A 26892-nucleotide genomic window follows, 5' to 3' on the forward strand; every position below is an offset into this window, starting at 1 on the left:
CTCATTTTTATTTATTTATTTAAAATTTTAGGGCTTCCCCGGTGGCGCAGTGGTTGGGAGGCCGCCTGCCGATGCAGGGGACACGGGTTCGTGCCCCGGTCCGGGAAGATCCCACGTGCCGCGGAGCGGCTGGGCCCGTGAGCCATGGCTGCTGAGCCTGCGCGTCCGGAGCCTGTGCTCCACAACGGGAGAGGCCACAACAGTGAGAGGCCCACGTACCGAAAAAAATAAATAAATAAAAAATAAAAAAAAAACCCTTTTTGGCTGCGCTGTGCGGCCTGCTGGATCTTTGTTCCCCAGACGGGGTTTGAACCTGTGCCCCCTGCAGTGGAAGTGCAGCGTCTTAACCACTGGACCGCTGGGGAGGCCCCGACACTCTTTTTTTTTTTTTTTTAAATAAGAGTATTTTTAAAAATTAAATTTATTCATTTACTTTTGGCTGCATTGGGTCTTTGTTGCTATGCGCGGGCTTTCTCTAGTTGCAGAGAGCAGGGGCTACTCTTCGTTATGGTGCATGGGCTTCTCACTGGGGGTGGCTTCTCTTGTTGCGGAACACGGGCTGTAGGCGTGCCGGCTTCAGTAGTTGTGGCGTGTGGGCTCAGTAGTTGTGGCTCGCGGGCTCTAGAGCGCAGGCTCAGTAGTTGTGGCGCACGGGCTTAGTTGCTCCGCAGCATGTGGGATCTTCCCGGACCAGGGATCGAACCCATGTCCCCTGCATTGGCAGGCAGATTCTTAACCACTGCGCCACCAGGGAAGCCTGATACTCATTTTTAAAAAGAGCTTTATTGAGGTGTAATTGGCATGCAATAAGTTGCATCTATTTAAAGTATGACTCAATAAGTTTTGATACAGCATATGCCTGTAAAACCATCTCCACAGTCAAGGTAATAAACATATCCATCACTTGCAAAAGTTTTCTCTTTGCTTTTACCTCTTTCCAGCCTCCCATCCCCAGGCAGCTTCAGATCTGCTTTCTCTCACTGTAGATGAGTTTGCATTTGCTAAAGCTTAATATGAATGAACTCATATAGTATGTAGTCTTTTTTGGTCTGTCTTCTTGCACTTAGGATAACGCTTGGAAGTTCATCATATAGTTTGTGTGTATCAATAGTTCATTCCTTTTTATTGAGGAGTAGTATTCCATTGTATGGATAGACCACAGTGTGTTTATTGATTCCTCTGTTGATGGACGTTTGTAAATCCATTCTGTCTCTCTTTTATTTTAAATAAACTTTTAATTTTAGAATAGTTTTTGATCTACAGGAAAATTGCAAAGCTTGTACACAGATTCCCATATAAACCCACACGCTGTTTCTCCTACTCTTAGCATCTTACATTACACTGTTACATTTGTCACTTTTTGTTTTGTTTTGTTTTGTTTTTGTGGTTCGCGGGCCTCTCACTGTTGTGGCCTCTCCCGTTGCAGGAGCACAGGCTCCGGACGCACAGGCTCAGCGGCCATGGCTCACGGGCCCAGCCGCTCCGCGGCACGTGGGATCTTCCCGGACCGGGGCGCGAACCCGCGTCCCCTGCATCGGCAGGCGGACTCTCAACCACTGCGCCACCAGGGAAGCCCCATTTGTCACTTTTAATGAACCAATACTGATACATTATTATTAACTGGAGTCCATCCTTTATGTAGATTTCCTCAGTTTTACTCATCATCCTTTTACTGTCCCAGGATCCCATCCATGATACCACATTACTCTTAATTGTCCTAACTCCTTAGGCTTCTCTTGGATGTGAGAGTTTCTCAGACTTTCCTTGTTTTTGATGACCTTGACAGTTTTGAAGAGCAGCAGGTACGTATTTTGAAGATGTCCCTCATTTGAGGTTTGTCTGATGTTTTTCTCGTGACTAGACTGGAGTGACGCACTTTGGGGTGAAGACCACAGAGGCAAAGTACCATTCTCATCACATCATATCCAAGGTAAATCAGTGATCAATGTGACTTACCACTGTTGATCTTAACCTTGATCACCTGGTTGATTGTAACCTTGAGCTTAACCTTGATCACAGGTTTCTCCCCTGTGAAGTTATTCTTTCCCCCGCTTTCCATTCTTTACTCTGTGGCAGGATTGCCCTGCGTGCAGCCCACACCTAAGGAGTGGGGAGTTATGTTCCACACCCTTGAGGACAGAGTCTGTACATAAATTTTTTGGAATTCTTCTGCATGAAGATTGGCCTCGTCTCTCCCATTCATTTATATATTCAAGTATGGACTCATGGATATTTATACTTTGGGTTATAATCCAATTCTACATTATTAAATTCTTTTTTTGTTGTTGTTTTGGTCAAATTGTTCCACGTTTGACCATTGGGAGTTCTTTCAGTTGGATCTGGTGTCCCTTTGACATACCCCCATTATTGTGTGTGTGTGTGTGTGTGTGTGTGTGTGTGTGTGAGCATTTCTTTACTTTCTGGCAGTTCCAGCTCATCTTGTGTATTTCCTTCCGTAATCCTAGAACCAGCCATTTCTTCAAGAAGTCTGGTTCATTTCATTGGAGAATGGCCTTAGACACCAAGATCTGGGTTCATACGTGTGCTCACAGCTACTGGGGTATCATTGTTTCTCTTCCCTCTGGGCTGACAGAGCAAAGAAAGGATGGCATATATACTAACCCTTTTCAATACACAAATTTACATGTATATTTTGTGTATAAACATCTGTATCTATATTAAAGGGAGCATGAGTTCATACTTATGTCTCCAACTCTACTCCATCACTACGCAGATCGTTCTTGACTCTTCCCCTTTTGCTTATCTGAAACCTCTCATCCCAACAGTGAGAAATCCGGCTCCCATCAACAGCTATCCATTTAATTAATTGTTCAGTTCCAGGATACAGGTATGGTGGTTTCAGAATTGTTAACCCAAACTCTCATGGGAAATAACTTTATCAACTAGACTGCCATACTTATATACAGGTCCTTTTGCCTTTAGCCTTGTAGACTCTATTTATTTCCTAGGTAACTTACTTAGGTCAGCACTGCCGTTCTTCATCTCCCTTCACTGAGGTTGCTTTATACATTTATAATGCAGTTAGGCTATTTTGTCACGTCCTGCATCCCATCTTGGGATCCTCAATCTCCGAAATAATTTTTAAAAATTTTCATGCTTTAAAGTTCACTCTCTGTGCTGTAGAACTGTAAAGTTCTGTAGGGCTTGACAAATGCACAATGTCATGTATCCACCATTATAGGATCATACAGAATAGTTTCACTGCCCTAAAGCATTCCCTGTGCTTCACCTATCTCACCACCACCCCGAGCTCTGAGCCCCTGGCAACCACTGATCTCTTTAGTATCTTTAAAGTCTTGCCTTTCAGCGACGGCTAGAGCTTCTGTTCTACAGGATGGGGTTTGTTAAAGTGGTCAAGAATACGGCCTACTTCAAGAGATACCTAGTGAAATTTAGAAGACGGCGAGAGGGCAAAACTGACTGCTATGCTCGGAAACGATTGGTAATTCAAGATAAAAATAAGTACGACACACCCAAAGACAGAATGATAGTTCGTGTAACTGACAGAGATCGCATTTGTCAGATCGCTTATGCCCGTATACAAGGAGATACGATCATCTGTGCAGCTTATGCTCACGAGCTCCCGAAGTACGGCGTGAAGGTTAGCCTGACAAACTAGGCTGCAGCATACGGTACTGGCCTGCTGCTGGCACGCAGGCTTCTTAATAGGTTTGGTATGGACAAAATGTATGAAGGCCAAGTCGAGGTGACTGGAGAGGAATACAATATGGAAAGCATGGATGGTCGACCTGGGGCCTTCACCTGTTACTGGGACGCAGGGCTTGCCAGGACCGCTACTGGGAATAAAGTTTTGGGGGCCCTGAAGGGAGCTGTCGATGGAGGCTTGTCTGTCCCTCACAGTACCAAACGGTGCCCTGGTTATGACTCAGAAAGCAAAGACTTCAACGCTGAGGTACACCGAAAGCACATCAAGGGGCAGAACGTTGCAGATTATATGCGTTACCTGATTGAAGAAGGTGAAGATGCTTACAAAAAACAATTCTCTCAATACGTAAAGGACAACGTAACTCCAGACATGATGGAGGAGATGGATAAGAAAGCTCATGCTGCAATACGAGAGAATCCAGTGTATGAGAAGAAGCCTGAAGAAGAAGTTAAAGAGAAGAGGTGGGACCGTCCCCAAATGTCACTTGCCCAGAAGAAAGATCGAGTAGCTCAGAAGAAGGCAAGCTTCCTTAGAGCTCGGGAACGGGCTCTTGAGAGTTAATAAACCAAACCACAATTTCTATGAAGATTTTTCAGATAAAGACAGTCATAAACTTATTGAACAAGTTAAAAAAAAAAAAAGTCTTGGGCTTCCCTGGTGGTGCAGTGGTTGAAAATCCGCCTGCCGATGCAGGGGACATGGGTTCGTGCCCCGGTCTGGGAAGATCCCACATACCACGGAGCGGCTGGGCCCGTGAGCCATGGCCACTGAGGCTGCACGTCCAGAGCATGTGCTCCGCAACGGGAGAGGCCACAACAGTGAGAGGCCCGCGGACCGAAAAAAAAACAACAAAAAAAGTCTTGCTTTTTCCATAATGTTATGTCAATGGAATCGTACAGTATGTAGCCTTTTCAGACTAACTTCTCTTTTACTTAGTAACATGCATTTAATTTTCCTCCATGTCTCTTTGTAGCTTGATAGATTTCTTTTTGTCACTGAATAAGAATCCATCATATAGATGTACTGCTGTTTGTCCATTCACCTACTGAAGGACGTCTTGACTGCTTCCAAGTTTTAGCAAGTATAAATAAAGCTGTTATAAACGTTCACGTGCAGCTTTTGTGTGGACATAAGACCATGTTCAGCTTCACAGAGCCTGCCAAACTGTCTTCTGAATTGGCCGTACCACTTTGCATTCCCACCAGCAATGGATGAGAATTCCCGTCGCTCCACATCCTTGCCAGCATTTGGTGCCGTCAGTGTTCCAACTTTGGGCCATTCTAATCGGTGTATAGTGGTATCTCATTGTTTTAGTGTGCATTTCCCTGATGAAATACGATGTCGAGCATCTTTTCATATACTTATTTGCCACCTGTATATCTTCTTTGGTGAAGTGTGTCTCTTAAGGTCTTTGGCTCATTTTTTATTTTATTTTATTTTATTTTTTAATTTTTATTTATTTATTTATTTATTTTTGCGGTACGCGGGCCTCTCACTGTCGTGGCCTCTCCCGTTGCGGAGCACAGGCTCCGGACGCGCAGGCTCAGCGGCCATGGCTCACGGGCCCAGCCGCTCCGCGGCATGTGGGATCTTCCCGGACCGGGGCACGAACCCGCGTCCCCTGCATCGGCAGGCGGACTCTCAACTGCTGCGCCACCAGGGAAGCCCCTGGCTCATTTTTAAATCAAATTGTTTTCTTAGTGTTGAGTGTTAAGAGTTCTTTGTACCTTTTGGATAACAGTCCTTTATCAGATGTGTCTTTGGCAAATATTTTCTCCCAGTCTGTGGCTAGTCTTCTCTTTCTCTTGATCACTGTATTTTTCTCCTTTTAGTGATTTCACTTAAAAAATTCTTATCTGCTGACCTCTATTGAACTCCTATTCCATGCCAAGCCTAGTTGCAGTGATACTGTACGTTGGTGATTCCCTGTTAGGATTACTGGAGAAGTAGCAGCTACCTTTGGTGGAAAGTTATATAGGATGAGCTCTAAAGTTCCTGTGACTCTAATGTCTTAGGGTTCTAAAAGTCAATAATTCTAAGATTTTAGAATTCAGTAATGCTCACACTTTGTATATTTTATCCTAATAGTCTATTAGCTTAATATTCTAAAATTCTATGCTTCCCTGATCTTATGCAATTCTGAAACTTCTAGGAAACATATGCTCACCAAGGGGGGAGGGGGGGATGAACTGGGAGATTGGAATTGACATATACACACTATCGATACTATGTATAAAATAGATAACTAATGAGAGCCTGCCTACTGTATAGCACAGGGATCTCTACTCATTGCTCTGTGGTGACCTAAATGGGAAGGAAATCCAAAAGAGAGGGGATATATGTATACGTATAGCTGATTCACTTAGCTGTACAGTAGAAACTAACACGACATTGTAAGGCAACTCTACTCCAATAAAAATTAATTTAAAAAGATAAAACTTCAAGGATACAAGTCACCTTAAAGCCAGTTTATAAACTTAATTAGGTTAATATTCTAGAATTTAAAAATTCTGAGATCTTACTCATCGCGTTTTCTAAAGTTTTATGATTCTTAAGTTCTATAAATTAAGAGCTGTGAGACTTCAGGGGTTCAATTTTCAAAGATTTCTCTAATTCTGAAATTCTATGGTTCCGAGTTCCTATAAAGCTAGAATTTTTAGATTCTCTTGGTCTAATATTTAGAACTTGTAATTCTCAGATGCTATTGTATTATCTCCTAAAATTCTAAAATAACGTGGCTGTAAGTTTCTCTTGAGCAAATATTCTAAAATTCTCTTACTCTAAGATTCTACGACTTGAGATTAGGCCTCTTGCAGAATCTGCAGCTGGAGAGAAATCTCTGAAGCCAAACAGTCACCTTCCCAGCCCTTGGTCTCAGTACAACCAGCTCCATCCCAGATTCTCCTGGGACTGACCAGTCCAGTTCTAGATTCAGACCAGGATCCAGCACCTGGCACTGGAATAGAACTCAAAGATCATCAGCTCTCGACGGCCAGCTTCGCCACATCCTTGTGCCAGGACGCGAGAGGCTCCTTAAATGCACTGAGGGCTCGTTCCCGTGGACCCACGAGCTGTCACAGGCATGGAGAAGCTGCTTAATTAAATGAGCAGCCAACATCTGGTAGGTGACAAGTCCTCGAGAGAAAAGAACACAGGACCAGTAAGTTGTGTTGAGGGTTTCTTAGCTGGCAGGCTCCCGAATCTGGGGTAGATGGAGAGCTTATTCTTTAGACCCTTTTCCTCCTTTCCTATTTTGAAATTTTGCCTGGAGCCAGTCCTTGCTAAAGGCCAATTTTCTTCCCCATCTACTTACGATTTATGGTCTCTCCGGGTTGCTATCTTCGCCGGGTAATAGAGATGAGAGAGCAAAGTGGGTGATCATTTTGAGCAAGGGGGGATGTCAAAGCTATTTCTCCCAATCCTCCCAGTTTCTGCTTCTCACTTGCCTTACAGCTCTTGGAGAAGATGTAACAGGCAGGGTATTTTTCAATTTCAAATACAGAACCCCACTATGCCAATTAGGATGGTATTTGGCTGCGTGTAACAGAAATGCAAGTACAATAGTTTAAACAAGCAAGGGGGCTATTTCTTTCACAGGTAACAAGAAATCCAGGGATAAACATTGCATTTGTAATCCAGACAGGAAAAGGGTGGAAGGGCAGAGAGAAAGAGCCTTCTTCCCAGGCTCCCAGGGTCTCGGCTTTTTCCTTGAGAATGAATGTGCCTGCCAAGGACGGCCACTCATCTCATTGCCTAGAACTGGGTCACAGGGCCCCTTAGAGCTGCAAAAAGGTCTGAGCAAATATTTCAGTCAGGTGCACTGCTGTCTCGAACAGAATCAGGATTCTGTGGATAAGGAAGAGAGGAAAAATGGATACTGATAGGTGAGTGACCAGCAGCATCTGCCATAACAATTAAAACTTACGTAACTAAAAAAAAAAAAAAAAAGAAAAAGAAAATCCAGGTGTAGCAGGTTTCAGGCACAGCTGGATCCAGGTGCTCAAAGACTGTTGTTAGATATTGCGGTTACTCTGTGTGGCTCCGCGCTGGGTGGCAAAATGGCTTCTAGCAACTGCAAGCTGACTTTGCTGTTCTAACAGGTTAGAAAACCCAGGACAGGAGAACACTTCTCTCCTAGCAGCACTGGGATCATACTTCCATCTCTGACTACTTCAGTATGGCTGGGAACAGAACTTGTGGTGAAAAATATACTCTAATTGACCAGGCTTGGGCAGTGTCCCTTCCCTGGAGCTGCAGGTGGGGTCAGCTCCAGTGAAACCACATAGATGGAGGCCATGGGGGTGGAGGCAAGCACAAGTAGGGAGGGATATTGGGCAGGTAAAGTCACCTGTTTCCACTGTAGGATGGACATGTGCTTTCTCCATTACTCCCAATGAGTGTCAACAGAGGATCAGCAGAGTTATTGAATCCTGAGTCGTGAGTCAAAAGATTTGGGTTTCATTCATTCATCAAATATTTCTTATTCTCTCTGTGTGATTCCAAGTTCATCACATCCCTTTTTAAAAACCTCGGTATCCCTTCTGGGAAAGTTGCAGACCTTCATAAAACACTATCATCATTAACTCTGTAGGCTCTGGGGTCAGAAACCTTTGTTTCATTCTAGGCTCTGCTGCTTCCCAGCTCTGTGACCTTGGACAATTCACTTCCCCATTTGGAACTTCAGTTTCCCCAATCTCTATAATCTTACCTACTCTTAGAGCTGTTGTGAGGAGGATAAAGGAGATCATGCATGTAAAGCATGTAGCCAGATGCCTGGCCCGTACTTAGCATTCCATACGTGCTGGCAATTCTCCTCCTCCTCCTCATCATTAGTATTACTACCTGCCTCGGGGCCTTGCTCCAGGAAGATTCCCATAGAGTCTCAAAGCATCATAGTGATTAAGAATAAACCCTCAGGGCTTCCCTGGTGGCGCAGTGGTTGAGAATCCGCCTGCCAATGCAGGGACACAGGTTCGGGCCCCGGTCTGGGAAGATCCCACATGCTGCGGAGCGGCTGGGCCCGTGAGCCACAACTACTGAGCCTGCGCATCTGGAGCCTGTGCTCCGCAACAAGAGAGGCCACGACAGTGACAGACCCGCGCACCGCGATGAAGAGTGGCTCCCCGCTCGCCACAACTAGAGAAAGCCCTCGCACAGAAACGAAGGCCCAACACAGCCAAAAATAAAATAAATAAATAAAAATTTAAAAAGCGAAAAAAAAAGAAAAAACCCTAAAACACCAAAGCTCAGTTTCCCCTGTCTACCCCTCATCTCGCCCCCAATAACCAACTGCCTTTTCTAGCTCTTGCTTGGGCTGAGAGTCCCCCTCCCACTAGTAGCTTGGGGGACAGTGGCTGACCCCTTCTTTAAATTCATCTCCCTTAGTGTTCCAGGGCCATCCCCGTTGGAAAAAAATGACTCTCACAAAAGATCCCTCAGCAGCAATTATCTAAATGGGAGGTTGGGAGGGGGAGAACCATTTAGAATCCACTTCATTGCGGGATTAGCTAATTAATTAACGGTTTCACTGACAACTCGTCGGAGAAGTGTGTGTTAAACAGGAGCTCAGTGGGGCGTGATTTATAGACTCTGACACCCCCCCATCCCTGGCCTCTCCAGCCAAGCCTCCTCCCTCCCACGGCCCCACGGCCCCCACCTTTCTGCTCACCCCCAGAGCAGGGAAGCCTGCGGGGACCCTCTTGGGAGCTCCCCCTGGAGTTCTGGGGCTGGGCTGCTGGCTGGCTTGGGCGGGGCGGGGGGGGCACGTGGAGATGACAGAAGGGCAGCTGGGGAGGGGGTTGGGCTGGGGTGACAGGGAGACAATGAAGAGATAACAAGGCAGCTGAGGCTCCAGGGGTGGCTGCATCTGCCCCTTGCCCCCAGCCCAGAGCCACTCCATCTGTGCCCGTCCTGGCACCCAGGGCCCTGGGGGCACCTGCTGGTCACGCCTGCTCCCTGCCTCCCAACAGTCCGGGGCTTTTCAGAGCCCCACCCACTCTATTCGTGGAAGAGGGAGCACTGTTCAGGGAGCTTCGAGACCAGGCTTCGACTTTCTCTTGGGAAGGGGGTTTTCAGAGGACTTCAAGTAGGCGAGATGACGAAGAGCGGGGCGCCAAAGCAGGGTGAGAAGGCGAGAAGCCGGAAGTGAGGATGGTGTGTGCCTGCCAGGGCACCCGGATCAGGGTTTCTCCAAACGTGTCCCACAGGCAACCTGCGTCAGCCTCACCTGGGGGGCCGTGGGTCAACCATACGCTTGACCCCGATAGAGCATGTACCAACGCGCTACCAAACTCGGGTGTGGGGTCAGGCTTTTAAAACCCCGATTCTGAACGCGAAAGTGCCTGACTTACACATCTGCTAAAGGAGACCACCGATTTGGTCCACACCGCGAGCCAGGTAAAGCCCAGCCCCGTGTTCCAGCTTCGCATTCTCTTTGCTACCATGGAAGTTCTCAGCCGGCTGCGTGGGGACTGTGGCGGCCCTGAAGGCGCAAGGCAAATGTTCTGTGCACAGACAGACAGGCTTTTTCTGGGAGGACGATCTGGAGCATCCATAGACGCTCTTAAACTGTGTGTGACCTCAGAGGACGTGAAGCATCTTCAGATTAGCTTCTCTGAATTTCAGTTTCGTTGTCCGTGATTCTGGAAGAATCATCTCAGTGCTTCACACCATGGGCCGATGTGAGCAAGGACACCAGCAGAGAGACAGATGCTCCCCAGGGCAGGGAGTGAGACTCCACTGAAGGTTCTTTCCATCGGTCCCCCATCCTCTCCCCACCCTGCACCAGCACCCCGACACTGAATCGGCGGCCCCACTGAATCTCAGTCTCTAGGGGTTTGTTCACCAGGTGCTGAGAGAGGAGGAGCCCGGCCTGGGTCATTTCCCCCAGGGAGGTCCTTTCTCCAAGGAATTGGACTATATCGTGGGGGTCTGGATGGGAACCATCCCGCCAGGGGCATGAAAAGAGAGGAAAGGGGTCCGTGCCTGTCAGAGCCCCGCACAGAGCCTTCTGAAAGAGGACCTGGGGAGTTCATGCTACCCAATGGGGTAGGAACCATAGTACCCATTGTATAGATGAGCAAACAGAGGCATTAGATTAAGTAACGACGTTAGTGAGTCATGGAGTTCAGTAAATGTTTTACACATATATAAACGTGCATATGTTATATATGTATTATGCGTGTGTATGTAAAATACCATGAAACATATATCCCCAAATTAGAACAGTTCCTGGCACATTGTGAGGACTAAGTACGTGTAATTATTATTCTGCTTTATGTATATGTAAAGCAGATGACACTCAGAGCCTGACATTCATCACTTCCTTTAGTCCTCACAATGGCTCCCTAAGGAAGGTAGTATAATGCTTCCCATTGCACAGGAGAGGAAATGGAGGCACAGAGAGGGTAGGAGACTGCCCCAAGGGCACACAGCTAGTGTTGGTGGAGCTGGACTCTTCAAAGTGGGTGAAAGGGGTAGGCTGGCGGTCAGAGCCTGACCTCATCACTACCAGACCCAGGGCCCCCATGCTGCTGGGAAGCCTGTGTGAGCTCCAGTACTGCTCACCCTGCCTCGTCTGTGCGACCCCTTCCGGGTCCCTAGTTTCAGCCTCCCAGACTCCCGGAGTCAGGCGACGACCTCCACCCTCTGAGTCTGCAGGTGGGGAGGTGAGGCTCAGAGAGGGACAGGGACTTGCCCCAGGTCACACAGCACTTCAGGGGCACGGCGGGAGGAGAACCTTGACCTCGAGCCACCCTTGGCCCTCCCAGCTCAGAGTTCAAGGATGCGGAGAGGACCAAATGGGGGTTAAAACCCACTCAAACGCGGAAAGCAGTCCCGGCCGCCCCCAGCACGGGCTCACCCGCAGACCGCCGCCTCCACCGCGGCCGGCCCGCATCTGGGCGCAGGGAACAGATTTCCCGTTTCACACAGCGCACAATGGCCCGCCTCAAAGGCGCGCCGCAGGCATTGTTCCGCCCGGCGCCCGCGCGTCCTACCTCCGCGCGCGAATTAACCCCCGTCACCCCCGCCATTGTCGCCGCGCACTTCGGGGCCGGCCACAAAGGCGCCAGAAAACCCTGCCATGTTCGGAAGGACGGGGGTGGGGGTGGGGGTGGGAGGGAACGACCGGGATGCGAGGTAGGGAGGGGGTGCAGCGAGGATGGGGAGGGACCTGGGGCAGGGCGGGGAGGGAGGGAGGGAAGCAACCCGAGGAGGCGGGGCGGAGGGCAGCCTGGACCGGGGGGAGGCGGGGGGCGCAGCAGGATGGGGGAGCCTGGAGCAGGGGTGGGGCACAGGCAAGAAAGAAGGGGTACTTGGAGCAGGAGAACGGAAGGGAAAAAAGGGGGGCAGAGCGGGGTGGGCAGGCGGGATGGAGGGTGCTTGGAGCGGAGGGAGCTGGCTGGCCGCATGCGGGACGCGGCTCAGACCTGACTGCTTTCCTATCCACCCCGTCTTTGGGTCTCGGGTCTCGGATTAGCTCCCTCCCTCCCTCCCTCCCTCCCTTCCTTCCTTCCTTGCTTGCTTGCTTCCTTCCTTCCTTCTCTCTTTCTTTTCCTCCCTCCCTCCCTCCCTCCCTCTCTTTCTATGTTCTTTCTCCCTCTCCCTGTGACTCTGCCTCCCTGTCTCTCTTTTTGATTGTCTATCTCTCTGTCTCCCTCTTTCTATCTTGATCTCTGTGTCTCTATTTCTTTGCCTCTCCCTTATCCCTTTTTATTTCTCTCTGCCTCTCTGATTATTTGACTGTGTCTCTATCTCTGTCTCCATCTCTGGGTCTACCTCCGTATTTCTTGTTGTCTCTATCTCCCTGCCTCCCTGGTTATCTCTCTCTGTCTCCCTCTGTCTCTTTCTCTCTGTTTCTGATAATCTTACTCTGTCTCTCTCTTTGCCTCTTTAATTCTCTGCCTCTGTGCATGTGTATCTGTCTGTCCGTCTCTCTCCAGGACAAAGAACGACGCCCCTGGTGGGAACTCTCAGCCGCTGCATTTGGGCTGGGCACCACCCCCCTTCCCCCCCTTCTCCCATAAATAGTTCTGTTGATACCTCAAGAAAGAAGGGCATGGGTGGGGCTTCTTGGAGCCCATTGTACAGATGGGGAAGCTGAGGCTCCGAGGGGTCCGTACAGTGATTACATGCCCCACCCTGCCCTATTCTCCAGAGCCAATATTCAGAAAAATAGCCAAGTTGTCCAAGAGTGACTTCTAGCATCCTGGGACATTTTCCTTCCGTAGCTGGGCCCGCGCCTTGGGCCTCTCCTGCAAGAATGCTTCCAGGTCCCCAGCCCCCAGCCTTGGAGACAGCTCTTGAAGACTCCAACTCAGCATCCTTACTCAGCTGTTAAGGCTTCCCAGAATGGTCCTGCCCTCCTGCTGGGGTGGGTCCTTCTCTGGGGCCTCCTGCTGCACTGCCGAGGGGCGGCGGGCTAAGGGGGTGGGACTGAGGAGGGGGGCACGCTGCCTGGGGTGGCTGCTGCACTGCTTCTTCCCCCTGGGGAGAGACAGCCCCCAGCCAGGCCTGCTGCGGGTTAGATGAGGAGCAAAGCCACACGGCTCATCCTCCTTTTTTGTAATCTCCTCCTCCACCCACTACCCCTCCCCAGCACCACCTCCCCCATCTTTTTTAATATCATCTTTATGGCTTTGGAATGATCTCGGCTGACACTGCATTCATTGAGCCAAGGGCAGGTGGGGTCACAGGAGACAACTTACTCGTATGTGTACATATTCTCTGTGTCCCCCAGCTCCCACTCCCTGGGGGGGACAGTGGGAAAGAAGGAATAAGGAAACTGGCTGGAGGGGAGGTTGCACACAACCAGTTCAGGGCAGAAGAGAGATTTTGAGTGGGGGCAGAGGCCAGTTCTCAGGCAGCCATGGTTGAACCTCCACCCGTCCCCCAGGTCACCCCCTACGATGAGGAGAATCCTCTAAGGTTTAAAGAGGCACTACATGACAAAGGAAGTGAGTTTTATCTGTAAATACTCATTCCTTCCTTCTCTCTTCCTTCCCTCCCTTCCCCTCTCCCTCCCTCCCTCCCTCTCTTCCTTCTTCCTCTCTTTCCTTCTTTCCTTCCCCCAAATAGACTTCAAATTTCAGAACATGGGTTTGATTGTCACCTGGTTTGAGTCCTGGCTTTTGCAGGCTGTGTGACCTAGGGCAAGTGGCTTCACATCTCTGAGCCTCTGAGTGTCCCCATCTGTAAAATGAGGACAACAGTAAAGCCCATTTTCTTTCGTATTGTGAGGATTAAATGAAAAATTGACGGAAGTGCTTGGTACGTCACTGAATACATAGTGAAGGTAGAATCATTACTGCCTGTAAAAATTATCACTTTTCTCCCTTGCTGTTCGCTTGCTGTAACCAGTGGCACCCAGAGAAGACTTATACAGCCTCTGCCCCCAAAGGTGCTCACTGACACGAAAGAGTGGCCCTCCTAGCAACCCGTTAGGTGTTTTGTTTTGTTTTGTTTTGTTTTGCTATGCCGCACAGCTGGCTGGATCTTAGTTCCCCAACCGGGTCTGAACCTGCGCCGTCTGCAGTGAAAGCGCCGAGTCCTAACCACTGGACCGCCAGGGAATTCCCCCAAGGTAGGTTTTTTGAATAGTATTTTATTTCTGGACTTCTGGAAGTGATACCGAACTTCCGAAGCAGATCAATTAGGGGCGATTATGCTCATCACAAAAGGATACGCTACAGGGATTTTTGAAATGGTGAGGACGACCGGAAGTGTGGAAATGTTAGCTGGAGCTTTTGCTCAGCCTGGCTCCCCCTGGACCAGTTGATGGCACTGAAATGAAACAGCGCCTGGCCTGAGATAGGAGCTCTGCGTTTGCAGGTCCCCACTGACCGGCTGGGCAGCCAGGGGCAGGCAGCTCCCCTCTGAGTCTAGTTTGCCCTCGTGCATGATTGGACTGGATCACATGTCTGCAAGTGTCTCACCTTCACGCTTGGCCAGGGCGCTTTCACCACTTCCCTGGACAATCGTCTCCCCACTGACGTCTCTGCTTCCTCCCCTCCCCTCCTCCCTGTCCCCTCCCTTCTCCATATGACAGCCATAAAGATCTTCCCCAAACCTGAAGTAGTCTCCTCTGCTTAAAATCTTCAAAAGCTCCCCTTTGTCTTCAGAACCGAGTCCTTATTTTGGCCTTTGAGGCTCTGCATGAGCTGACCCAACTCATCTCATCTCCTCCCACTCCCTGCCTTGCCCACCTAAGTCCGTCCCCTCCAGCTCATTTCTACCTCAGGACCTTTGCACTTGCTGGTCCTTACTGGGACACTTTACCCCCGGCCACCCTGGCTCTTTCTTGTCCTTAAGTTCCCAGTTGAAATGTCATCATCTCATGACCACCCAATCTAGCAGACCTTTAAGACTCATTCTCTCCTCTTTGTCTTATCTTTATTATCTTAGTTGTACTTGGCACTATCTGATATTATCTCGCGTTTTTGCTTGTTTCGTGTCTGTTCCTCCAACCAAATTGTCAGCCAAGGGCAGGGACTGGATCTGTCTTGTTCAGCAGGCATCCCAGCACCTTATACAGGGCCTGGTGCATAGTAGGGCTCAATGGGCACTTGTCAAATTAGTCATTGAACCTTAATGCTTCAACACACTCTTTCTAGATGCATTTTTAGTTACTCATAAGAAAGTGAGTGGTTTTCCTAACTTTTGAAAAACAAAATGTGGCACAAAGTCCAGCCACACAGGACAGTCTCCTTGAGCACCTGCTTGCAGGCTGCCGTGCTGTCTTGAGCAGAGGACGAAGGAGTGCGCTCCCAAACAGTCCCAAGGTGACAGGTGACCCTCAGCCCAGCCCACTCTGCCACAGCTCAGGAAACATTTGCTGAGGTCCCATCGCCAGCAATCTTGATGGCAAATTATTGTTTTCCTTTGCAGGATCTGGGCCTGCCTGCCATGAGTCCCATGATGGAAAAATGGTCACCAGCAACCTTCCTGGACAGTCCCCACAAGTCAGCTTGGCCACACAGTTCTATAGTGACTTTAGTCAACTGGAGATGCAGAATGAAATAAAGGCTCTCAGAGAGGCTCATGGGAAATGCTGAAGGTCTGTGGGAAAAGGGGAGGGTTATTCCAGTGCGGAGGGTCTGGAAGGATGAGGCTGGCATGAGGTGGGGAAACGGTAGGCAGACAGAGTGTATATATGGTCCCTTGTTTGGGGAGCTAAGACTGGATCTTTGCTTTCTGATTCTCTTGCTTTTTTTTTTTTTTTTTTTTTTTTTTTTTTTTTTTGCGGTACGCGGGCCTCTCACTGTTGTGGCCTCTCCCGTTGCGGAGCACAGGCTCCGGACGCGCAGGCTCAGTGGCCATGGCTCATGGGCCCAGCTGCTCCGTGGCACGTGGGATCTTCCCAGACCGGGGCACGAACCCGTGTCCCCTGCATCGGCAGGCGGATTCTCAACCACTGCGCCACCAGGGAAGCCCGATTCTCTTGCTTTGAGTTGATTCCGAGACTCTCAGAACGCGTTTGCCTGATCACCTTGAAATGATCATATAAAGTAGGTGCTGGAAGGGATCAATATTTATTGAGGGCCTACTATGCTCTGGACCCACATAAAATATCTTATTATGTCATTTTCTCTAATCTTCACAATAGCCAATGCCAGCCAAGTACTGGTGTCCTCATTTCAGGGACTAGGAAACAGAGACTCAGAGAGGCTAAGTGACTTTTCTAAGGACACACAGCCAATGAGTGCTGAAGCTGGGAATTGAATCCAAGTCCGTCTGTTTCAGAGCCAGTGCTTGCTTTTTTCATTACATCAAGATGTGTCCTAAGCTCAGGAATGGAGATAATGGCGATGGGAGGGAGGAGGGGCAGAGGAGGGGTGACGCTGAGCAGTGTGATAGTGGAGGTAAGATTTGGGAGGGCTGGAGGGAGAAGGGGTTTGGTTCCTAGGAGATATCCTGCATCGGTGTTCCCTGCCCCACTTGGCCCTGTCCTCTCTGTCCCCAGCCCAGAGCCTCTGCTGGGGGGTGGGGGGGGAGGTGGGGGGAGGGGAACTAAGCATCATGTAATTGCCCTGGCTCTTCTGTGAAATTTGTTTTGGGACACATTAGTTCCAGTGAATTTAGCTGAACAGCGGGGAGCCCTGAGAAATGATTTGCAATTAGCCGGCAGCCCCACGGCCCCCCGTTGGGACGTGAGACTTGGGCACCGCGTGGGGAATGGCCAGGGGGTGGGGCCACCGCCCAGTGCCCCGGGAGACGATGCAGCGGTGGCTGAACTTGAACATCTCAGACCTGACTTCTCTCTGAGCCTGGTGGGGCCTGGCTGGAGCTGAAGCAGGGGCAGTTTGCTCCCAAACTGTCGAGGCCGAGACCTAGCCGTGACAGAGGGGCGTTAGGAATGACCAGATCTGATCTCCCCCTTCGCAGAGTGAGTGCTGGATGGGGCGCCTATCCCAGCGCTCTAACCATTGCACACTCTTCCCTCTGTAGGGATGGCGCCTGGAGCATCTCTTTGCAATCACTGTGCCCCTCTATGTCCTCGGCACTGTGCTGGGTGCTTCCCCTCTGATCATAAATCGTCCCTAACGGAGGCAGGGAGATGACTCCTGTTTGCAGGTAAGTGGATGTTCAGAGAGGTTATGGGATTCTTGCAGAGTCACCCAGGAAGTGGCAGGAGGAGGACTTGAACTCTGGCCTGTTGGACTCTCCAGGTCATTACATCTGCCGCTTATGGTGACCCCTAAGTGGAGGCAGAGAGGGTGGTAATTAAGGCCCACCTGCTACAAGTCCCAGCTCTGCCACTTGCTGGCTGTGTGATCTCCACCAGGTGACTCTGCTCTCTGAGACTCAGTTTCCTCATCTGAAAATGAGGGTACTACTACCCATGTCCTAGGTTTGTTTCTAGGATTAAATGAGAATATAAGGCATTACGGCAGCAGAAAGGGCTCAATGAATGACAGATATTTTATGATGATGATGATGATGATTGCATCCCAATCAAGCTTAACTGGAGAAGAGAGAAGAGGGGGAAGCATCCTGTGGGGTCCAGTGGGTGGACTGCCTGCCTGCAAATGCACCCTCCCCAGCAGTCAGTCCCCTGTGCCCAAGACCAGGCTTTGAGTGGGTGTGGAGGCAATCAAGACAGCCCTGGCCTCACATGAACACTCCCTAATGCTTCTGGAGTGAGCCAGGTAGGAGGGGCCCATGAACCATCACGGCATGCAGAAGTGAGCTGAGGTGCTCAGGGAGGCCTTCCAGGAGGAGGTGGCCTTGATCCAGAATTGTCCCTTTAAGATTGGGAGAATCCATATTGCACAACCCCAGGAGACACCCTTCACATTGTGTTCCATGTCATACAACACAGTAACTCCAATCTTGATAAAGGTAGCAAATACATGCCCCGTGCCAGGCACTGTCCTATGCGCCTTACAAATATAATTAGCTCCTTTGTTCCTTATAATCATCTTACAAGGTGGCTCCTATTATAAGCCCACTTTTCAATGAGGAGGAAAGTAAAGCAAGGAAAGCTTTTTTCCCTGGTCACACGGCAAAAGGTGTTGTTGGGAATCAACCCAGGCCTAGATGGTTCTAGAACTACCCTAAACACTACACTCCCCTGCGTGCTTTCCCAGTGCCTTTCTTTCTCTCTTCTGCTGCTCACTTGCCATGCACTGTCCTCCTGTGAATAAAGTGGGCAGGGCAAGGGTGTCAGTCGGGCTCCCCACATGTCATGAGAACCCTGGGTTCTCAGGAGTGCCAGGGACTCCATCCTAGAGTCTGACCTCAAAGCCAGCCCAGCCCGCTTCCTTTCTGGGGTGGGGTGTGGCCAAGCATTTTTCTAAGGCGGGGGCCCAAGACGCTGAGGCTGTTTAGGGATTCTCATGTGAAAAGGAAGGAACAGCTGTTAGCTGTCAGCTGTCATTCCTCCCACCATTCCTGGCACAGCACCTGGCACATAGTAGGCCTTCAGCAGAGTGAACTTAGCAATCCCAGGGAGAACATTTCCCACTTAGCCAGGCATCTCAGAGACTTGCCCAATCCCAGCTGGTAGCAGAGATGGGAAGTGCATGATTTCCAAGCAAAAGGGAAGGAAGGGAACGAGCGTTTCTTAAACTGCCTCTTCTGTGTTACTCGGTTGTAGAAGAAAAAGCCAGGCAGTTGGAGCTGGGGGCCTTCATGGCACTCAGAGGTCTCCGTGAGCTGGGGTGGTCAGGGAGGGCTTCTGGGAGGAGGCGGCCTGGATCTAGAATCGTCCCTTTGGATTGGGGGCTAACATGGCACAACCCCAGGGGGCTTTCACACCCCTCCCCATCCCAGGCCAGAGAGGTAGGGCAGTCCTACAGATGAGAAAACTGAGGACAAGTTGGTTTGATGTCATGCAGCTAAAATGTAGGGTACCCAGCCATCCTCTCTTGACTGAGACTGTCCGTTTTTAGCACTGAAACTCCAGCATCCCAGGAAACCCCTGAGTCTGGGCAAACTGGGATGGTTGGTCACCCTGATTTTTAGCCCCTGGACTGGCATTCGAACCCAAGACCAGCGGACCCCCTCAGCCCCCCGTCTCCCCAGCGCCATCCTGCATTTTCCATCCTGCTCCTCCTCCTCTTCTGAATACATCAGCTCCAGTGCCCCCGGTCCCCCGGAGTACTGCCCTGTCCCATGCCTTCTGCGGATTTCCCCAATGCCCAGGGCTGTGCTTTCTCCCCCTCTGGCTCCTTATCTTCCCTTGTCTTTTTGTGGAAGAAGAGATAAAAGTAATTCTTATGGCCGCTTCTCCACCGGCAGCGGCCAGCCACGTCCCCCTCCTGCTGTATTTCCCTGGCCCGGCCAGATAAAGGGTTAGGCCTAAGCACATGTCATTTTCTTTGTGCGAAATCAATATTCAGCAAAGTTTATCTGCCCGACATAGCAGAAAGTGCTAATTTCATCCACGTCAATTATTTTGATGAATGTTCATAATGACCAGGGTGTGAGAAGTAGATAAAAGAATTACTGGAATAATGCACACATACTCCACACACAGACAAGTGCACACACACACACACACACACACACACTCGCCCAGGAGTTCACACTGGGGCACCAGCAGACCCGACAAGGGGAAGGAGTTAACTGACAGCTGTCCCATCCGTCCAAGCCGCTGACGATTCAAAACATCTTGAGAGGAGGGAACGGGAGTGGGGTCTCTGTACCAGGCTGTTAGCAGTCTCTGATTTTTAGGCTAGTACAGTGATTCTCAATCTCGGGCAATTTTGACCCTTAGGAGACATCTGGCAAGGTCTGCAGACATTTTTGCTGGGGGAGGGAAGATGCTACTAGCACCTCATGGGTAGAAGCCAGGGTTGCTGCTAAACATCCTCCAATGCCTAGGATGGACCCCATCACAGAGAATTATCCAGCCCACAATTCCATAGTGCTGAGGTTGAGAAATCCTGGATAGAGTTATTTTTTTCTTTTATTTTAAAAAAGTGTCTCTCCATAAATATATGTCTCTAATTTCTAGCAGTAATGACAAGGAAGTACATGTGAGTTTGTACATACAGTTTTTAAAAGACAGGATTAAGAAACCAGAGATCATATGCTAAACACAAGAAAAAAGATCTGTATTTACTTAGGTAATGCCACCTCCTTGGTGATCCCCTAGGAAATTTACAAAAATAAAGACGAATCTGTTTTTAAAATACTGGCCTGATAGAAATTCTCACAGCCTATAAGCCCCGGCCAGGCAATTGTCAACCGAGCGGAAATGCACGGCACTTGCGGGAAACTAATTCTGGAGGTTCTGAGAATCTTTCCTGGAGGTGCCCCGTCACGTGAGGGTGGAGTCACGCGTCACTCTTGCTTGTTTGCCATTTTGAGCCGGACATGCATACAGACCTGGAGGACCCTCTTCCTTATACTTAGAGGCGGCCAAATCTGAGCATCCTGTCCAACAGTACTTCTTAAACTGTCATGTGCTCATGGATCACCTATACATGACCTCCTCGTGTGACTTGGGCTTCCTCATAGCATGGCAGCCTCCGGGTAATCAGACTCCTTACGTGGTGCTCAGCTGGTTGGTCTTTTATGAACCAGTCTGGGAAGCCACACATCACTTCTGCCCTATCTGATTGGTCGAAACAGTCACATGCCCACCCAGATCAAAGAGGCAGGACATAGGTGACCTCCGCTCAGTGGAGAGCTGTCAAAGAATTTGGGGACCATGTGTTAAAATGTCCACTTGAGGTATCTGATATATCCATACTGTGTAAACAGTTTTATTTTCTCAGGATTCGAGCACACGAAGGCAAATGCCTTTTCCATTTGTCCAGCGTAAACTATATGTCTTGGCTGAGGAGCTACCTGCAATGTTGTGTTAGGGTCCTTCCAAGTCCATTCAAGTCAGCCTCCCGGACTTGTAGAAAACGCCCTACCTTCTAGCAAAAGTCAGCAGCACTTTTTTTTTAAACAAATATATCTGAGGCCACTCCTTCTAGGAGGAAATGCTGAGTGTCGATCACATAATATATGATGTTGTGAGCAGATGTCATGATATTATATGATAAAATATTATGAGCAGATGATATGCTATTTATGATGAGCAGGTGATATATGATGCCGTATTATGGTTATGGCTGATGATGTATTGTGTATCCTGGCATATGTGGGAGATTATGTATTCACTCGCTCTGGTGTGAAGAGTCTGATTTAAGAACTCCCTTCGACTTAACCTACTTCTGGCTCTGCCAATCAAAGTCTCTTTCACTGAGTGGGACAAAGGATCAAAACTCTTCAATCCTGGGCACTAAGCTACGTGTGGATTTGGGATTTCTGGGGATTTTAGGCCCATGGGCCACAAATTCTGAACATCCTGCCACCTGCCCAGGGCTTTGGGTCTACAAAAGCTGCTTTTCGGAAATGTTTGTAGCAGGAGTAATATTGAGGATGAAATTGCTGTGGGCCAATGGCTGGTCCAAGATATATAAAGAAAAAGCTGGATATACTCATGATCTTGAAACTAAATTATAAGGAACAAAAATGGAATCAAAAGGGAATATGTGAGAGTCAGAGCAGGAACCCTTTAGAGTTCATTTCATCAGAGCAACCATTAGGTGAATACCAATGCAAATGCTCTGAAGATAAACAATCACTCCCCTGCAATTTGGAGGGATGGAGAGAGCAAAGAGGGGTTTGAATGAGTAGCAGGTCTGAAAACTAAATATCCCCCAATCAATAAAAATCCATTTCTTTCATATGAAATTCTAAATGAAGGCCTTGCATTTCTAAACACAGAGATAAAATTCACTGGCAAATAACCATTGCCAAGGTAATAAGGTACAGTGCCTTGGGATGTGGGCTCTGAAGGCAGGTGGCCTAAGTTCAAATCCAGGTTCAGCCACTTCCTGGCTGGGTGACCTAAAGCAGGTTACAGAACCCCTCTGTGCCTCCATTTACACATCTGTATAATGGGCACGATGGCACTTTCCATCTCACAATGTGGTTATGAAAATTTAAGAGAGGCAAAGTGCTTTGGGCAGCGCCTGGCGTGTACAAAGCACTCAGCAAATGCCCAATTTCTGTATTATCACCAATGAGCCTATTTAACCAGCAATTAAAATGCTACGCTCCTTAAAGACAATTCCTCCTCTGACGTAGCTGATACATGCTCCCAGAAATCTTGCTGCAACACCAAAGCTGGGCCCAGTGCATTGCTCTCATTGCTGGAGCAGAGGTGGATTTATGCCTGGGGGAGGTGGCGTTATTGCAAACGGTAGATTGAGTGGAGACTTCGGCAACTTCGGTGTAAACGAAACACTTAAAGTTGTGGACAGGGACTTTCCTCGTGGTCCAGTGGTTAAGAATCCGCCTTCCAATGCAGGGGATGTGGGTTCGATCCCTGGTTGGGGAACTAAGATCCCACATGCTGCGGGGCAACTAAGCCCATACACCACAACTACTTAGCCTGTGTGCCTCAACTAGAGAGCCCTCGCGCTGCAACGAAAGATCCCACATGCCGCGATGAACATCCTGTGTGCCGCAACTAAGACCCAATGAAGCCAAACCCGCCCCCAAAAACAAAAATAAAAACAGAACAAAAACGTGTGGACAAACTACTATGTATAAAACAGATAAGCAACAAGCATATATTGTATAGCACAGGGAATTATAGCTATTATCCTATAATAACTTTTAATGGATTATAATCTGTAAAAATACAGATTCGCTATGCTGTCCACCTGAAACTGATGTTTACTGTAGATCAACTATACTTCAATTTTAAAAATTTTTAAAAAAGAGAAAAAAACCCTTGTGGACATTATGGTCCCCGTTCGTGAAGCCTCTACTTTTTTTGTAACCTAAGGGCTAGACTTAAACTCAGAAGCAAGAGCTCTGACATTCTCATTAAAGTGGACATGACTGCCTTTGGTGATTCAGAGGAAGGACCCCAAGACTGGTCCCTTTTCACTCCCAAACTCTCTCTGCCCCCTCTCCCCTGGTGCACAATCCCATAGGGGATAGTCCTTCATCTAAAACAGGGTTGCTCAACCTTGGACCAGATAATTCCTTGCTGTGGCGGGATGTCCTGTGCGTTGTAGAACGTTTAGCATCATCCCTGGTCTCTACCCACTAGGTGCCAGTAGCGCCATCTTTCTTAGTTGTGACAACCAAAAATGTCTCCAGACACTGTCAAATGCCCCCTGGGGAGACAAAACCCAACCCTCCCCCCAGTTGAGAACCACTGATCCAAAGATTTCCAAGGTCCTCAGGGTCCCCAGCTGCCACCTTTATGGCGACCAATGAGTACCCTTCTTGGTGGGCCAAGGCAGGTTTCCTGAGTGCTATGCAAAAGAGGGGCAAATCCATAGGCTAGGTTTTCACCCATGCCATTGGAGTAGGAGGCTCTTATCACAGCACTCTCAGATTTGATGGATCAATCAGATAGCAAAGAAAACGCAGGGGATCTGAGCAATTAATAAAGATCAATGAAGAGAGATAGTGAGTATGGTGGAGAAAGGAAGGATTTGGGAGACAGAGTGGGCTTGCACCCTGGCTCTAGAAACCTTGTTATTTAACTTCCCAGGTCCAGTTCCCCTAACCATAAAGTGAGGATCCTAGTGCTAAAGACTTCTCCGGAGATGGAGATACTGCACAGGTAGCTTATATGGCAGTGCCTGGATGTTCTAAAGCGTTCAGTACGAAGAAGCTGTTATTATAGCTTTATCTACACAGATGCAAACCTCTGTATCCTGTAGACATTTGTAACTATATAATCACTTATATCATTTGAATTTCATGTCTGTCTCCCCACTAGAGCCATGTTGGACTTATTGTCGAATCTCTACTCCCAGCACAGAGTCAGGCCCGTAGCTGCTATTCTGTGTTTGCTGAATGATTGCTAAACATTGAATAAAACTTTCAGATGCGTCGTACACCCTGAGGGAGCTCAGATCCTGCCGGCAGTTAGATTTCCATGCCAGTGTCAGGGCAACATGGGGGTGTCACCGTGTTAATACCCTCAGCCATGCTTTGTCAGCACTCACTATGTACCAGGCTTAACATGAGTATCAGTTATCCGTTGCCCCATAACAAATTAACCTAGTAGCTTTAATCAATACACATGTATTATCTCACCGTTCTTGGGGGTGAGGGCTCCAAGCACAGCTTAGCTGGGTCAGAGTCTCTCACAAGCCTGAAATCAAGGTGCTGGGGTCTTATCTTGAGACTCATCTGGGGAAAGATCTGCTTCCAAGCTCGTATACGTGGCCGCTGGCAGGATCCCATTCCTTATGGAATGCTGCTGCCCACAGGCCCTCGCCACATGGGCCTCTCCGTAGGGCTGCTCACAACATGGTAACTGGCTTCATCAAAATTAGCAAGAGAGGGTTTCCCTGGTGGCGCAGTGGTTGAGAGTCCGCCTGCCGATGCGGGGGACGCGGGTTCGTGCCCCGGTCCGGGAAGATCCCACATGCCGCGGAGAGGCTGGGCCCGTGAGCCATGGCCGCTGAGCCTGCGCGTCCGGAGCCTGTGCTCCACGGAGGGAGAGGCCACAGCAGTGAGAGGCCCGCGTACCACAAAAAAAAAAAAAAAAAATTAGCAAGAGAGAGGGTCGGCTGGCAAGATGGAAGTGACCGTCTTATGTTATACCATCAAGGAAGTGACATCTACCACCTTTGCTGTAGTCTTTTGCTGAGAAGCAAGTCAAGGCCACGCCCACCCTCTAGGGGAGGGGACTGCACTGGGTGTGAAACCCAGGAGGCTGGCGTCATTGGGGGTCAGCTTGGAGGCTGTCGGCCACAGCATCCTATGAGCATTACCTCATTAAACCCTCACCACAGCCCCGTGGGACCGTCTCATTACCATCCCCATTTTACGGACAAGGAAAGGCAGTGAGTTGCAGGTATAGCAATGCCAGCATGGATCAATCAACAATGGCCCAAGGGGACAGTATTGCAACTGTGGTATCTGTGCTCAGTTAACATGCTTGAATGTTTTACTATTCATTCTAATTTTTATTTTTTTATTTTTTTAAATTTTTTTATTTTTTTGGGTTTTTTTTTTTTGTGGTACGCGGGCCTCTCCCATTGCGGAGCACAGGCTCCGGACGCGCAGGCCCAGCGGCCATGGCTCACGGGCCCAGCTGCTCCGCGGCATGTGGGATCCTCCCGGACCGGGGCACGAACCCGTGTCCCCTGCATCGGCAGGCGGACTCTCATCCACTGCGCCACCAGGGAAGCCCCATTCTAATTTTTAAACAGATCTTTACCAAACTGTTAACAATAGCAAGGACCAGGTGGAGGGATGGGGAATGATTTTATTTTTTTCACATCTTTATTGTAGTATAAGTGCTTTACAATGGTGTGTTAGTTTCTGCTGTACAACAAATTGAATCAGCTATACGTATACCTATATCCCCATATCCCCTCCCTCTTGCGTCTCCCTCCCACCCTCCCTATCCCACCCCTCTAGGTGGTCACGAAGCACCGAGCCGATCTCCCTGTGCTATGCGGCTGCTTCCCACTAGCTATCTGTTTTACGTTTGGTAGTGTATATATGTCCATGCCACTCTCTCACTTTGTCCCAGCTTACCCTTCCCCCTCCCCACGTCCTCAAGTCCATTCTCTACGTCTGTGTCTTTATTCCTGCCCTGCCCCTAGGTTCTTCAGTACCGCTTTTTAAAATTCCATACACATGCATTAGCATACGGTATTTGTTTTTCTCTTTCTGACTTACTTCACTCTGTATGACAGATTCTAGCTCCATCCACCTCAGTTTTGTTCTTTGTTATGGCTGAGTAATATTACAAATATTCCTCAGTTTCGTTCTTTTTTTTTTTTTTAAGATGTTGGGGGTAGGAGTTTATTAATTAATTTATTTACTTTTGCTGTGTTGGGTCTTCATTTCTGTGCGAGGGCTTTCTCTAATTGTGACAAGAGGGGGCCACTCTTCATCGCGGTGCGCGGGCCTCTCACTATCGCGGCCTCTCTTATTGAGGAGCACAGGCTCCAGACGCACAGACTCAGTACTTGTGGCTCACGGGCTTAGTGGCTCCGCGGCATGTGGGATCCTCCCAGACCAGGTCTCGAACCCGTGTCCCCTGCATTAGCAGGCAGATTCTCAACCACTGCGCCACCAGGGAAGCCCAGTTTTGTTCCTTTTTATGGCTGAGTAATATTCCATCGTATATATGTGCCACATCGTCTCTATCCATTCATCTGTCGATGGACATTTAGGTTGGTTCCATGTCCTGGCTATCGTAAACAGTGCTGCAATGAACACTGTGGTGCATGCATCTTTTTGAATTATGGTTTGGGGAATGATTTTTTATGTATCTCATTATGTGTTTGTTTTAAAAGGAAAGCTGACAAAAGTCTTATTTCTAAAACAACACACAGAGATCAGATGAGTAGGCTGGCCTTGAGGAGGTCCAGAGCTGATAATCCCTTTGGCAATCGGGTCAAGGGTGGGGGTCAAGGCCTACCTTTCTGGAGTCTTCCCAGTGCTGTCATCTCACTCAAAGACCAGATTCTCACCTCAGCCTCTCAAATCCTCTATTCTAGGGAGACAGAAACCAACAAGGAATTTCCTCATAGGTTCAATAGCATCCCGAGAAATCCAAAGACCAAGGGATTTTCTTATTAGTTTTGCTGTTATTGTTGCTCTATTGTTTCAACTAAGGGAATGACAAATGTCATACAAATTACACAATTAGTTCAGAATGTAGTTTTTGCCCCCAAACAACACTAGAAGCCACCAAGAAAAAAAAAAAA

The 26892-nt window shown here is 48.8% G+C and overlaps 1 protein-coding gene across 1 annotated transcript; it reads left to right on the forward strand.

Annotated features, from left to right (window-relative positions):
• Positions 1 to 3330: 3330 nt before the first annotated feature.
• Positions 3331 to 4253, forward strand: LOC131742225 (large ribosomal subunit protein uL18-like). Its single transcript, XM_059039720.2, is given in 1 exon segment — positions 3331 to 4253. A coding segment is annotated over 1 exon segment (894 nt). The 5' UTR covers positions 3331 to 3355; the 3' UTR covers positions 4250 to 4253.
• Positions 4254 to 26892: the final 22639 nt, after the last annotated feature.

This window comes from Kogia breviceps, chromosome 15, assembly GCF_026419965.1.
Source record: "Kogia breviceps isolate mKogBre1 chromosome 15, mKogBre1 haplotype 1, whole genome shotgun sequence".
NCBI classification, from domain to species: domain Eukaryota; kingdom Metazoa; phylum Chordata; class Mammalia; order Artiodactyla; family Physeteridae; genus Kogia; species Kogia breviceps.